The sequence below is a fragment of the Ipomoea triloba genome, chromosome 5 (genome assembly GCF_003576645.1).
Source record: "Ipomoea triloba cultivar NCNSP0323 chromosome 5, ASM357664v1".
NCBI classification, from domain to species: Eukaryota; Viridiplantae; Streptophyta; class Magnoliopsida; order Solanales; family Convolvulaceae; genus Ipomoea; species Ipomoea triloba.
This window is the reverse complement of record NC_044920.1, coordinates 6,529,258-6,545,706: the sequence shown is the minus strand read 5'-3', so window position 1 is coordinate 6,545,706 and position 16,449 is coordinate 6,529,258. Positions and strand designations below refer to the sequence as shown.

Genomic DNA, 16,449 nt, shown 5'->3' with positions numbered 1-16,449 from the left:
AATATGATTTTGACCATTATAATACATTATGTTTGCATATACAAAATAGTTTTAGATAGGATTGACGGAAAAGAAATAATTTAATTTAAGGAAGTTGAAAATAATTAATCATGTAGTCTTTTCACTAGTATTATTACCCAGTGTTGTGAGTTGTGCAGTTCGTTGTTACGTTGTGGATTGTGCAATGTATGTGTGTTAATTGTGCGACGCATTTTGATTTTATTCATTCTCCGTCCAGTTGTTGGTGCAACTCATGGTGTAGGTTATGCAATGTATTTTGATTTTATTTATTTCTCATCCCACTAGTTGAAGGATCATAAGGCATGTCAATAGGTTCAATAGACCCGTTGGTTGTGCAATGGGCCTATTGAACTCACTGGGGAGCATGTGATCAAATATCTGTATTGGTTGTGCAGCCCATTGTGATGTGGTGTGCAACCCATTGTTGTGTGTTGTGCAGCCCGTTATGATGTGTTGTGTAACCCGTTGTTCTGAATTGTGAACCGTATTTTAATTTTATTTAATACTTGTCCCGCTAGTTGAAGGATCACGAGACATATCAACGGATTCAGTAGATGATAAGTGCTCAATTGTCTATATTTTTCTCCCTTTCACTAAGTCATTTTGTTTATAGATCATTCCAATTTTCATGATAATTAGTGCTTATATGTGTCATTTTGCAAGGAGTATGAGTTGGAAAGCATTGGAAGCAAAGACGGTGATTTTCATGTATTTTGGATGCATTTGGAGTCAATGGGAGTCAATGAGAAGCTATGGAGATGAGTACAACACTTCCAAGGGAGCGTAAGACTTGTATTTGCAATGGTTTTGGTCATTTGCGCAAACTAAAACAAAAGAGAAGCAAAAGATCAAGGTGTTGAAGTTTCTGCACGTCGACATCTTAGTAATTGGATCATATCTCAGCCTAGAAATGTCCAAATTATGTGATCTTTGGACCATTGGAAAGAAGACTTCAAGGGATACAACTTTGCTAGAAATACACATTTCGTAATTCTGAACGGAAAATGGTGAAAAACAGCCTAGAAGTCAAAGCAGCTACACAGAGTTCGAAAATGCAATTTCTGGAGAGCTGGCATACGGCCACCCATACGGCCGTATGCATGGCCGTTTGTTTTATGCCGAATTACAGTGCAAAAATGCTATTTCTGAAGAGGAGTCATACGGCCACACAAACGGCCATTTACCAGGCCGTTTGGGACCTGCTCTGCTCACTATTTAAGCTCGTTTTGAGCATTTTGAACTCGGTTTTGACCCATGGTTGAACCCTAAACACTCCCATTCACTCCCTTTCATATTTTTAGGTTATATTAGGCTTAGATATATGTATTTTAACACTTTTGGAGCTTGTAATCTTGGATTTGAAGCTTGGATTTCAAGATTCTTCCTCCCATTTCAATAGAGAAGTTTTCTTTCCTTTATCGCTTTTCTTTTGCAAGATTTATGTTTATTACTTGTGTTTTTGTGTTCTTTATGCTATTTAATCATGAGTAGTTAGTTTATGGGCTTGAGTTAGGGTTGTATTATCTATTTTGATGCTTAAGTTTTGATTATTGTGTAAAAGGGGAAGAAACCCACCTAGGGTTCTTGAGTTTGAATTGGATTTATTTCTATCTCTCAATAGTTAATGGCCAATGATTATTTCTTGTCTTTGGAAAGTCTTTCATTTCAATGGAAGTTGGATGGAAGACTTAAGCCAATCCAATCTCAAACCCATTTTCTCTTCTATGGAAATAGGGGTAGAATTGGGGCAAAATAGCTTTTGTTCTTTAAGAACTTAGGTTGGTACACCATGGAAATGGGGCAACCTTTGTTCTAATCCTTGTGAAAACTTGGATTCCTTTGTGCTAGCCTTGAGAACCTAGGGTTAATGTTCTTCCCCCAAACTTAAGTGTTAAAGCATCTAGATGGTAATGCCCCTAACTTGAGTCTTATTTCTTTATTTTACACTCATCTATTGTTTATATGTGTTTGTTCTACCTCATTGTCGTTTGCTTAGCTTCTTGTTGATTTCCTTGTACTAGTGCCTAGTTTTGTGATTGCATATTGCGTGCCATAACCCCCAATCCTCAGCGGAACGATTTTTCACACCCGTACACTCACCATCACTCATTTTTGCTACACATCAGTAGATATGTTGGTTGTGCAACGAGTTTATTGAATCTGCTGCGGCATGGACTTATAGCACTTTTATGTGCTGATCTTTATTTTTGTTTTATCGTAATTGTGGACACATTTTGGATAGGTAGCACTTTTGAAGTGCTATGAAGTAGTTTTGACTTTTAAAAAGTTTGGTCCTTTTATAATGAGTGAATTCCATTTTTGGTCCTACTGTTATAGGGCTGTTTTTAATTTTAGTCCACTTTAACTAATTTTGTCACATTACAACCACTATTATTTAACGTGTTCCACATTTGGTCCACCGTTAATATTTCCGTCAAGAGGCCTTCTGTGGCAGGGATATTTTGGTCTTTTCATTAATTAAGATGGACCAAAAATTAATTTTGGCGCCAACGGTGCTAAGGTACAGGGCGGTGCCGGTGCTACACATCTGAAAGACTTCTTGCTCTCCAACTTCATCGCCATCAACCTCTCATTGTGTCTCCTCTTCTTTCTTCTCACCATCTGCAACTATGGCGTTCCTAAGCCATTGCTCTGATCTCTTCTCACTTCTGCTCAATCGGAACCCATTTTCCTCAAGGATGGCGGTGCTTGGAAATATTTGATGATAAAATGATACGGAGTATTAAAGTGTTAACCAAATAATATTAAAGTGTTACATAAAATCAAATAATTACAAAGTATTATAATAATAATAATAATAATAATAATAATAATAATAATAATAATAGTAATAATAAGGGAAAATTGTAATTTTTGCCACTGCATAATATGTCAATTATCAATGTCACCCCTGAATTATTAGTGGTGTAAATGTTGCCACTCAATTTTCAAAAAGGGTACATATATTACCCCTCACGTACTAACAGGAGGGGCAATATTTACACCACTAATAACTCAGAGGTGACATTGATGATAATTGACATATTATGGAGGGGCATAAATTATAATTTTTCCTAATAATACCCCATCTCTGCCTTCACTCTTTAATCCATCCATCTATTTCCAAAAGCTTCACTCTACGACCTTCGTCTCTACGCTTTCCGTTTCAACAGTCCGACAACCGACCCCATCTATGTCTTCACTCTTCAATCCATCCATCCATTTCCAGAAACTTCACTCTACGACCTTACTCTCTGCGCTTTCCGTTTCAAAAGTCCAATACTCTAACATTTAATCTCTTACAGTACACCATATATCACAGGTCAACTCTGATTCTTGCGAACCGAGGGAACGGATGGTGGTATGGGTTCTCAACTTCTTTCAATGCCGATCTGATATTTGTAGATCATAGCAGTTCCCTTCAATTTCTAGGTTGAATCTTGCATAAAAGGTAAATTGCATGTCCTATGTTTCAATAAGTTTTTTTTATCTATCATACAAATCATATGATTTTATAATTTATGCAACCCTAAATGTTTATAATGCACATGTAAATTCAACAATCTGTCTAAGACCGATTCAAGTATAGATCTTCCTAAATGGGTAATTCTAAAGCACATGCATCTGAATCTTCCTAATAATTCCATAGTGAGGTGTATGTTGAACAATAATTTTTAGCGTAGATGTTTGATTATATGTTATAATCTAGGATTTCTTAGTAATTTTGTTAGTATATTTGTTAATCTTCATAGAACTCTAATACCCTAACCTGTTTTCAGGTTTATAGATTACAGTTGATGCACATGTCGGATATGTATAGCTCAATTGTCCTCAGGATGGGAAAAAAGATAAGTTTAATCTTAATAAGTTACTAAACACATTTGCTAGATTATGTAGTTAATTTTTAAAGTTTTAAACTATTTTTGTAAAGATATTTGTTAAGCTTTGTGTAAATATATTTTACCCTAATATCTAATCTATGAAGAATATAACCAAATGAAATATTGAAATTTTATCAGGATATAAGGAAATATACCTTTATCTTGAGCATTTTGTTTCCTCTTTTCACCTATTGTAATATACTTCTCTAATTTCTTCATTCTCCTGCTTGTGATTGTTGCAATGTAGTGCTTTTGAAAAATAAAATGCTCTTCAATCTAGAAATAACAAACTTTACTATTCCCCAATAATGAATCTTTTATATAAAATGTTAGAGAATTGATACTAGATTCACAGTGTTAAATTCTCTTGGAATACTAACAGTTATTGTGTACACCAAATGATGGTGTTCAATTCCTTTTACAAAGCACTTTCAAATAATAATTAAACCTATTTGGAATGTCAAAAATCTTTATTATTTTACTACTAAAATCCTTACTACGAAATTGCCTATATGTAGAGAATTTTCTTCTATTGTATTATATAAATAATTTCATGTTGAAATTGTAATATAATATTATCATGTTATAGATATTACACCAGGAAAATTTATCCATTTCATTAACATGTATGTTGCAGCTTATACTTGGCAGATTGACAACTATCTATTGTTTATATGAAAGGTTTCAATAATGGTGGTTAGGTATGTCATATATGTTTATTTTACATATTAACTATTGTTAAATAGATCTATTTTAGACTCAATGTAAACATACCTAGATTACAATACCTACACTGGTAATGGGGATTTCCACTTCATTCTCACCCTCAAAGATGTCATCTTCATCTTTTGCTCAACCTTTGAGCTCAAATCCTTATCCAAGGATGTCTGCAAATTTGGGGCATGATCTTCAACAAATTTAATATCCCTGTTAATCCTAGCATTGTTGATATAAAAAAATTAACAGCAATATGTAAAGAATATTTGTCGAAAAGAATAAATACCTAATTTGAACTTCGTATGAAAAGGATTACTTTGGAATTGCAAATCCGCTATATTAAGACATTGATAATGGCCAAAGACCTTGTGGTCTAGTGGCACCCGGTTGCACCCCACATAGGAGGGTTTGGTTCGAGCCTCAGTGGAGGCGATATTGGCTCTTACAGATACATCATTGTAATAGAGTCAATAGTAAATAAGTATCTGTAGGAATACTAAACAAATAATACGATTGGCGATGTTTGGGCGGGAAGTATATATATATATATATATATATATATATATATATATATATATATGTGTGTGTGTGTGTATATATATTGTTTGTAATGTTTCTATTCCTCTTTGGGGTATTTTTGTGATTTTACTGCAGTCAAACCTAATCATTTCCTTATTCCTCCCCACTCTCCCGATTAATTATAAAATCTACCGCAGGAATCGCTCCTCTCTTATTCACACATTCTAGGAGTGTTTGTTGGTGACGCCTCTGTTGTTCTTCGCATCTTGTGGTGTCGATTCTCTGTCAGCATCTACTTAGCCATGGTCGTTGGTGAGGTACACAGTAGAATTAAACGGCGGGGACCACCTGCTTGGGGTGTCGGCTGAGGTAGGGTTTTTCCCACTTTTAGCATCCATCGCCTTTCATTGTTATCTTGTGTTTTGTGTTGTTGTGGTCATTTTATTCGTTCTTATATGAGTGTGTTGTTATCTTAGTCTGTTTATGTGGTGGGAGTGTTGATGGGTTGCCGGATTTTGGTCCGAATTTGTATTTGTAAGGTTTTTTTTTTTTTTTTTAATTCCAATGAGTGGTTTTGTGTGGGTTATATTTTTGTTGCTTCCTATTGTCTTTATTGTGTTTAATTTCATGTTTTTAGGTTCATTTTTTTTTTTAATTTTTCACAATTGGTCGCTATTTTCGCTTCTACCGTGTGTGTGTGTGTTTTTTTCCCTGCATTATTCTTTAGTTTGGTTGCTAGGAATGGGTTGTTTGTGGGTGTTTTTGGTAAGTTTTTGTCTTCTATCTTTGAATTGGTGCATATTTGCTTCCTATTGTCTTTATTGTGTTTAATTTGTGTGTGTGTCTATATATATATATATATATATATATATATATATATATATAAAAGATTGTGTTCAATCATGTAGGTTCTCATCAAATGAGAATCATGTTTCACATAAGAACTTGTGAACTTCAATGAATAAACCACCGTTGCAAAAATCCCCTCCTAAGCGCCAGGCGCCTCTATATCGAGGCGAATTGCTCACTAGGTGTCCGCCTAGGTGGCCGGTCGCCTAGCGCCTAACTTGGCCGAATTCGACCGAGTTAACTTGCCTAACGCGACAGAGTTAGTCGAGTTAACTTGGGCGAGTCGGCCTTGTTACTTTTTTAGTATATTTATATATATTTAAATTTATTTATTTATTTATATAAATAAGAGAATTAATATATATATATATATATATATATAGAGTCATGATCAGGTGTGGCTGTGCTCTCCCGTGCGGCCGTGCGGTTCACACTACTTAATGTTACGAAATACACTACTCAATGTTAAGAAAAACACCACACAAATATGCACTGTGGTGTGTTTCATTGTGTTTCATTGTGGTGTGTTTCTTAACATTGAGTGGTGTATTTCGTAACATTGAGTGGTGTGTGGCCGCACGACCGCACGGGAGAGCACGGCCGCACCTAAATTTATTTATATATAATATGACATACACCAACACACATGCATTATTTTTTTATTTTTTTATTTTTTTAAATCGTCGCCTAGGTACCACCTAGGCGCCCCCTAGACCGCTTATATATATAGGGGCATGATCACATGAGAACTAGTCTCCATGTGAGAACTATGGACTAATATAGACCATAGATTTTGCAAAATCAATGGCCATATGTAAATCCCAAATTTATGACTGAATTCCAGAATTTAAGGGGCGTGTGCACAACATTAATAATTAACTAAGGGAAAATTAGTAAATGAGGCGTCTAGTAACTAATCCCAAAAATAAGTTGCATAACCCACAACAACGAGTTGTAAAACCAGTGGCGGATCCAGCATGGGGGCAGTGGGGGCAGCTGCCCCCACTCACCCCACCCCCACCCCGTATATAGCCCTTGTATGTATATATGTATGTATAGTATATGTTTAGATATAAGTACAAGAAAACATAAAAAAGTAAACAATTGTTTCGTTAGCTCAGTTGGTTGATGTGCAGTTGTTCTTTATGAAGGTCAAAGGGTTGAATCCTGTAGCATTCATCATCTGGCCTCTTACGATCTTACCATTTTATAGCTTTTCACTTTGAAGCCTTCATCCTCCCCTACGTTGGCTTTTATATATAACTTTTTTTAAAAAATTAATAATGAGATATGTAACTTATAATGCGTTTTATATTTGAATTATTTTATTAAATTAATTATGTTTTGTATATTGTTACTAATGTTTTTATAAAATTTTGGTGTGTTTTATTTTTTGTCCATATCCAACAATATTTATGATTATATTATTTTTAAGTGTTTTATTTTTTTTTGAGAGAAAGTGTGTTATTTTTTAAACTACCTCCGCCCCCACTGAAATTTTTTCTGGATCCGCCACTGTGTAAAACACTACAACGAGTTCCACAACCAATACAAATGAACACATGTTCTCCATCAGATTGAATAAACTCATTGCACAACCAACGGGTCTATTGAACCTTTTGATATGTCTCAAGATCCTCCAACTAGTGGACAAGGATTAAATAAAATAAAAATATGGTTCACAACCCACAATAATGGGTTGCACAACACACAAGAACGGGTTGCACAACCAACACAGACGAGCACATGCAACCTAGTGGATTCAATAGACTCATTGCATAACCAACGACTCTATTGAACCTATTAATATGTCTAGTGATTCTTCAACTAGTGGAACAATCAATAAATAAAATTAAAATACGTTACACAATCCACACCACGAGTTGCACAATCTATAATACCGAGTTACATATCACACAACAACGGGTTGCACAACCAACACAGGCGTGTATAGGCTCCCTAGCGAGTTCAATAGACCCGCTAAGTAATATTGTTGGACCCATGAGTCTATTGAACTTGTTAATACGTCTAGTGATCTTGCCACCAACTGGATGGAAAACAAATAAAATCAAAATACGTCACCCAATCTACACAAACGGGTTGCACAATCAACAACAACAGATTACACAACACACACCACTAGGTAATAATAACTCTGAAAAGACTACATGATGATTAATTAATTTAAAATTCATTTTTAAATTAAATTATTCCTTTTCCATCAATCCTATCTAAAATTATTTCCTATATGCAAACATAATGTATTATAATGGTGAAAATCATATTATGATTTAGCCTATTTTGGAGTCTTTGAAATGGCAAATAAATATGAAACCAAATTTTATTTTGGTTCAAATGAATTTATGAAGGCGTAAGATGAAAGATATATGCTCTACCGTTTATTTAAAGTGCATATAAATAAACCCAATGTAGAAGTAGGCTGCATAGATGAATTCTTAAGGCAAACATACTTCTTCAAAGGTTTTTATTTTTCCTTCATATTTCTTATTTTTTAAAATTATAATTATAATTTTTAAAAAAATATGTTTCCTTTGCATCTTAGTTTTGTATGACGACTCAATTTTTCCTTCTGTGGTTGTGATTTTTGAATCTCCTTCATCGGGCTGAGAAACTGCATTCTCTAGCTCCCTTTTATCGAGGATTTTAGCACCATGATTTGGCCATTTTACTGGAACATATATATTACATGACTTCACCTTTGTCTAATACAAACTGAAACTAGAGAGCACCATAAGTTGCCTTCATTGACTACAAACTGAAACAACAAACATAATTAGACTTAGAAAATAGAAATGTTGGGATGATCAAAGACCCTCTTCACTGTGAACAATAAACCTAAAAGTCTGGCTAAGAATTATGACTAAGAACTCAAAAACTTGAAATGTATAAAACAAAGTAACACAAAATTCCATTCAAGCTATATCCAATGTAATACAACTGCTAGATGTAAAATGGCCAAATGATGGTGTTGAAATCCTGGATAAAAATGGAGCCAGAGAATCCAGTTTCTCAACCCGATGAATGATATTCACAAATCACAATCACACAAAAAAAAAAAAAACCAAATCATCATACAAAACTAGGGTGCAAAGGAAAAATATATTTTTTAAATTATAATTTTACTTTGAAATAAAATGGCAAATATGAAGGAAAAGAAGAAACCTCTAGAGAGTGATGTTTGCCTTAAGAATTCATCTATGTTGTAACTTCTACACTAGGTTTATTTATAGGCCCTTTAAATAAATGGTATAGCATATATCTTTCATCCTAAGACTTCATAAATTCATCTAAACAAAAATAAAATTTGGTTTCAGGTTCATTTGTCATTTCAAAGACTCCAAAACAGGCTAAATCAAAATATGATTTTGACCATTTATTATAATACATTATTATGTTTGTGTATAGGAAATAATTTAAGATAGGATTGATGGAAAAGAAATAATTTAAATTTAAAAGGAAGTTTAAAATAAGTAATCATCATGCCGTTTTTTCACTGTTGTTATTACCTAGTGGTGTGAGTTGTGCATTCCGTTGTTGTGGATTTGCAATCCATGTGTGTGAATTGTACTGTGCAACGTATTTTGATTTTATTTATTCTTTATCAAATTGGTGGCAAGATCATTAGACATATCAGCGGGTTCAGTAGACTCATGGGTCCAACAATATTACTCAGCGAGTCTACTGAACCCACTAGGGAGCCCATGCTCGCTGTGTTGGTTGTGTAACCCATTGTGGTGCTGGTATTGCAGATTGTGCAACTCATGGTGTGGGTTGTGCAATGTATTTTGATTTTATTTATTCCTTATCCCACTAGTTGAAGGATCACGAGACATATCAACGGGTTCAATAAACCTGTTGGTTATACAACAGGTCTATTAAACTCAATGGCAAGCATGTGTTCATCTGTATTAGTTGTCCAACCCATTGTGATGTGGTGTGCAACCCATTGTTGTGTGGTGTGCAACTCGTTGTCATATGTTGTGCCACCAGCCAGCTATTATGGGTTGTGAACCATATTTTGATTTTATTTAATACTCGTCCCGCTAGTTGAAGGATCACGAGACATATCAACGGTTTCAATAGACCCGTTGGTTGCGCAACGGGTTTGTTGAACCCTTTGGGGAGCATGTTTTATCTGTGTTGGTTGTGCAACTGGTTATAGTGTGGTGTGCAACCCGTTGTTGTGGATTCTGCACCCTGTTTTCAAGATTAGTTATTGGGCATCTTATTTATTGATTTGTCCTTAGTTAGTTATTAATGTTGTGCACACGCCATTAAATTCTGGAATTGAACTATAAATTTGAGATTTACATAGTCATTGATCTTATAACATCTATAGTCCATATTAGACAATAATTGTCACATGGGGACTAGTTGTCATGCGATCGTGCCCCTATATATATATAGGCTTATGTTTATTCATGCAAATTCGTAAGTTTTCATGTGAAACGTGGGATTCTCAATGTAGCTGGACTACCTTCATTATCGAAGGTTCTACTGGTTCAGGGTCTTAAAGCAAATCTGATCAGCATCAGCCAGTTGTGTGACCAAAAGCTGAATGTCGGATTTACGAAAGATCGATGCATTGTTAAGGACAAACAGAACAAGGTCATTATGGAAGGTATTAGATCCTCTGACAATTGTTATATTCTGTCTTCTAATCTCTTGTGTTGCAGCACTACCAGTGGTAATACAGATCTATGGCATCAAAGACTTGGGCACATGAATTATCAAGATATGAACCAACTTATAAGTCATGAATGTGTAAGGGGGTTACCAAAGTTTAAAGTCAAGGAAACCGGTGTATGTGGCCCTTGTCAGCTGGGAAAGCAAACCAAAGCCCCACACAAATTTTTCAACCATATAGGAACATCTTCATGTCTGGATCTTCTACATATAGACCTAATCGGACCAACACAGATGGAAAGCCTGGGAGGTAAAAGATATATACTTGTGTGTGTTGATGATTATTCTCGTTTTTGGTGGGTAATGTTTCTCAGAAACAAGTCAGAAACCTTTGAACAGTTTGAGAAACTGTGTCTAAAGCTGCAAAAAGAAAAGGGATCACATATTGGAAAAATTGTGAGGATTAGGTCAGATCACGGTAGGGAATTCGAAAATCAGTACTTCTCGAACTTCTGCTCCAAAAATGGAATCAGTCATGAATTCTCAGTCCCGAAAACTCCTCAGCAAAATGGAGTAGTTGAGCGAAAGAACAGAACCATTCAAGAAATGGCTCGAGTCTTGATAAACAGCAAAGACCTTCCTCAGTTCTTTTGGGCAGAGGCAGTTCACACTGCATGTCATATAATCAACAGAGTATATCTTAGACCTGGGATGTCGCATACATCATATGAGCTATGGCGAGGGAGGAAACCAAATCTGAAGTACTTTCGCGTGTTTGGGAGCATATGCTATATTTTAAATGACAGAGAAAAGGTTGGAAAATTTGAACCAAAAAGTGATGAAGGCATATTCTTGGGGTACTCACCAAATAACCGAGCTTACAGAGTTTACAACAAACATATCAAGACTGTCCAAGAATCTATCAATGTAATTATAGATGATCAATCGCAAACAGTGGGTGAGTATGTACCAGCTGCTGATCTTGAACAGAGCCAAAGAAAATCAGATAATGAAAAAGGAATCAAGAAATCTGAGTCAGACACTGAACTAGATGACTCAGAACCAGACACTGAATAAAGCCAAAGAAAGTCAGATGATGAAAAAGGAATCAAGAAGTCTAAGTCAGAATCGGAACCAGAGAACTCAGAATCAGACACTGAACAACATTCAAACATAGACTCCCATCAATTTACACTACCAAAGCAAGTTCCCTCGCATGTCCAAAAGAATCATCCTACAGATAATATATTGGGGACACCCACGGCTGGCGTTCGAACCAGAGGAATGCTAAGAGGTAGTCTTGCTGAGTTATCTGGGTACGCTTGTTGCACATCAAAACTTGAACCCAAGAACTACAAAGAAGCACTTCAAGACGAAGACTGGATAAGGGCTATGCAGGATGAACTTGCTCAATTTGAGCGAAATGAGGTATGGGATCTTGTACCATGCCCTCCATATGCAATTGTAGTCGGCACAAAGTGGATTTTCCGAAATAAAACCGATGAACAGGGAAATGTGGCAAGAAATAAGGCTAGACTGATGGCGTAAGGTTATTCATAGATTGAAGGGATTGACTATGAAGAAACTTTTGCACCCATAGCTAGACTTGAGTCTGTAAGATTGCTGTTAGCCGTCTCCTGCATCCTGAACTTTCAGCTAAACCAGATGGACGTAAAAACTGCCTTTTTGAATGGATTTCTCAATGAGGAAATCTACGCAGCCCAACCAAAAGGGTTTGAGGATCCACATTATCCGAATCATGTCTATAAACTGAAAAAGGCCCTTTATGGTCTGAAACAGGCCCCAAGAGCGTGGTATGAACGGCTCACACAATATCTCCTGAAAAATGGGTACATCCGCGGTGGGGCAGATAAAACACTGTTTGTCAAAAAGACCACAGATCACATAACAGTGGCCCAGGTTTATGTAGACGATATTGTTTTCGATTCAACATCCCCTGCAAATGTTAAGGAATTCATTCGAGTTATGGAAAAGGAATTTGAGATGAGCATGATCGGGGAATTAACATGCTTTTTGGGTCTACAGGTAAAACAGATGGAAATAGGGCTATTTCTGTCTCAGACCAAGTATGCCCAAAACTTGGTAAAAAGATTTGGTCTTGATTCTGCTAAGGAGGCTAGAACCCCTCTTTCCACCACTGTAAAACTGTCAAAAGATTCTGACTCAAAACCTGTCGAAGGCAAGCTCTATCGAAGTATGATTGGTAATCTACTGTACCTAACAGCAAGCAGGCCTAATATAATGTTCAGTGTAGGTCTGTGTGCACACTTTCAAGCAAACCCAAGGGAAGCACATTTAAATGCAGTCAAAAGAATCATCAAATATGTTAAGGGAACTGTAAACTACGGACTATGGTATTCGCGTGACTCAGGTACTGAACTACTTGGATACAGTGATGCTGACTGGGCAGGAAACCTGGAGGACAGAAAAAGTACATCAGGAGGGTGTTTCTTCATAGGCAAAAACCTCGTTTCATGGTTCAGTAAAAAGCAAAACTCCATCTCATTATCAACTGCAGAAGTAGAATACATAGCTGCTGGGAGTTGCTGTTCTCAACTTATATGGATGAAACAGATGCTGAATGATTATGGACTAAAGTTCAGTAGTGCTGATCTTCACTGCGACAACACCAGCGCTATCAATATTGCGAAAAATCCAGTCCAGCATTCCCGCACTAAGCATATAGATATCAGACATCATTTAATCAGGGAACTTGTGAAAATGGAGACATTAAGCTGCACTACATACCAACTGACAAACAACTGGGGGATATATTTATAAAGGCATTGGAACCAATCAGATTCAACATCCTCAAATCAGAACTTGGTATGTGTAACGGTCCACAGAACTAGTGCAGTAAGTGGTACACGCTTTCATCCTCATCTCAAGATTAATTTTTTTTAATATTTTCTTTATATTTTCATTTTGCTACGCACAATACTAATGTCTGTCTCGATAAGCATATGATACCTAAAGAACAGTGCACCCGACTGACCAAACTGCTACAGCATTAATTACGGAAATGACAACTGTCAAATCAGCACAACTCCCACTCTCCTCACGCCTCATCACGTGACCCGAAAAAGCAGGTCATCATGGAGTCCATCGACCTTTGAAAATCCAGTTGCGATAAGGGGAAATAAAAGATCTCACAAATCTCTCGAAGTTGCAAACCTCTCACAAGCTTCACACGAAACCTGGAGTCTTGAAGCAAAGCTCTACAATGGACCAAGATGAAACTCAATATTTTGATTTCTCCAAAATCACAAACAAATATCCCTCTGAAATTCAACATCAAGCATCCCTAGAGATGGTCATGATAATCAACAATAAAATAAAGCCTCCGGGAGGGGAACTAATCTGGTCGTGGTACTCGAGGGCAGAGCAACTAGATTACTTGAAAGGGTTTCGCAAACCACTTGCATTCGAGAAAGGAGAAACAGCAAAGGCCAAGGATCCTATGGTTTATTCTGAAACATCCTCCTTCTTTATCTGTTTTATTTAACAAATGAATATACATGAACATCATAGTTTCTGTCTTTAACAAATTTTTCAGGATATAATTGTTCTATCGGATATTGAGGATGAAATTAACCTAGAAAATGTCACTATAGAAAAACCTTTGCCTCTAGTCTCTGTAAAACAAGAACCAATAGATGATGAACCTGAAAAATTACCTGTTCCTGATAAAAACCTACCTGTGCCTGATAATGTCAACATAAAGTCTGCCGTAGTATATGGTCCTCATCAACTTGAACCTCCTGCTTCACTATTCTCCAAACTCAATCTGTTTAACATCATGGATGAACACCGAAGATCAACCTCTCTCACAAATAGATTGTCTATTCCCTTGAACATCCCTCAAAGCACAAAACCCTCACAAGACCCAATCCTATCATTACCATCATCACAAACCACACAAGCAGATAATCCTGAACAGCAAAATCCTCAAATTTCTCTCCCCATTGAGTCAGAAAACTCACACACTGATGAAACCATGTCTGAACCTCCATCTGAACCAAATCCAGAAAAAACCCCTGCAAACCCTATTGATGACTCTCCATTAGACATTGAGTTTGAAACAGGAAATCCTCGAGAAATACAGGTTGCAGAACAGACTGATGAAGAAGACAATCTGCCTTTGTCACAAGTGAAGAAGAACCAAGAAAAGGCTAAAGGAAAGAAGAAGATCCAAGAAGACCAAGCTGACAAAAATCCTATGGCAAAGATTCAAGTCTTCTCTGCCCCTGCCACAAGGCGAAAAACCAGATCATCCACAGCTCAACAGGAAAAGGAAACCTCCTCACCAGCTCGAAAATCTAAGAGGAAACAACTAGTTGCTGAACAACCTGTCGCTCAGGAAACCCCTGCAAATAAGAAAAGAAAGAAGACCATTCAAGCTCAACAACCTGAAAGCCAGCCTGATACCTCTGCCATAGCACCTCCTGAAGTAATCACTCCTCAATTCTTATATGATGAATATGCAGCAAGGTGGGACTCCAGAAACAAAAGAAAAATTCTGAGTGAAAGGTACCTTGATGTTGAAAAGTTCAAATCCCAGTGCCAACTCATGCCAGTTTTTGAGAAGATAAATCTTGTCAAGTCTGTGACAACTCAGAGAAGCTATCCACCTATTGCCATAAAGGAGTTTTATGCAAACCTTATGACGACCATCAAGGAGGCTGGCTCACAGGTTTATGGATGTGTCTGGCTGAGAGGAAAAGAATACGATTTTGACACTCGTACCATCAATCTGTATCTGGGCATTGATGCAAGTGATATTGAGGATCCTGTTATTGGGGCAAATACAATCACAAAGGTCATTACAGCAGGCACCTATAGCTATTGGCCTGCTGAAACCAATATGTTGCCTGCCAAAGCCTTGACAACCAAGTATGCAATTCTGCATAAACTAGCCATGACAAATTGGATGCCAAATGAACACAGGGGAGGATTAAACTTGCTCATGGCCACCCTGATCTACAAAATCGGAAAAGGTATTCCTGTTGACTTAGGCGATATAATCTTCAAACATGTGGCTTCTTTTAGGAAACCAGAGTCAAAAGAAAGCAAAGTGAAACTACCTTTCCCCTGCACAATCTATGGAGTACTGCGTACGCAAGGATTCAAACCTGAGCCAAATGAACCTATGGAACCCCACAAGTTAGAACAATTGATGCCAGACTCAAACAAGGAACTCATGTGCTTGACATCTTTCTAAAACATGCAAGTAGTTCAGCCCCAGCCCTGAACCTTGATGCACCATTCACCAGCAAACTCACATCCCAACACCTTGATAAAAGCATCAGAGATCTTAACACGATCATACAGATACTTGTTGAAAAGAGAACAATTGAGATGCAGTTGCGTGAACAATTGAGATTGAGAGACCAAGAAATGACTGCTGCTCTTGCTGAAACACCTATTGATCCAACCACTGCACCTGAAGTTGATTCCACTGCAAACAGCCAGGAGGATGAGTCCTCAGAATCTGATTGATTCTATTCTAATACCTGGGTTGCTTTTTCTACTTGGTCCTGCTAAGGAGTCTTGTGGCTACAGATTCACAAGTTCCTGGCAATAGGGGGAGTAGGAACAACCTTCTAAACATTTGGTTACTTGGTTACTTGGCTACACTGGTTACTTGGGTTACTACTTGGTTTTACGGTTCTTTTTTTTTTTTTGTGAAGAAGTTTGAAGACCCTCTACTATACCAAGAAGTTTTGTTTGTAATAGGGCCTCATATGTTAGCTTATGGTTTTTTTTTTTTTTGTATGATGATATCATCATCTTT

The 16,449-nt window shown here is 36.8% G+C and overlaps 1 protein-coding gene across 1 annotated transcript; it reads left to right on the top strand.

The window, feature by feature from the left end:
• Nucleotides 1–13,965: 13,965 nt before the first annotated feature.
• On the top strand, nucleotides 13,966–16,154 carry LOC116020162. The gene is made up of 3 exons (XM_031260645.1): nucleotides 13,966–14,118; nucleotides 14,212–15,818; nucleotides 15,890–16,154. Exons 1-3 carry the CDS (start codon nucleotides 13,966–13,968, stop codon nucleotides 16,152–16,154), a joined length of 2,025 nt encoding a protein of 674 aa, XP_031116505.1.
• Nucleotides 16,155–16,449: the final 295 nt, after the last annotated feature.

Excerpts from the sequence above, each read along its gene's own strand:
- LOC116020162 (XM_031260645.1), top strand. The coding sequence starts at position 13,966 with ATGGTCATGATAATCAACAATAAAATAAAGCCTCCGGGAGGGGAACTA. Across the intron at positions 14,119-14,211 it reads CAAAGGCCAAGGATCCTATG|GATATAATTGTTCTATCGGA; the intron begins GTTTATTCTGAA and ends CAAATTTTTCAG. Across the intron at positions 15,819-15,889 it reads GAACCTATGGAACCCCACAA|TTCAGCCCCAGCCCTGAACC; the intron begins GTTAGAACAATT and ends ACATGCAAGTAG.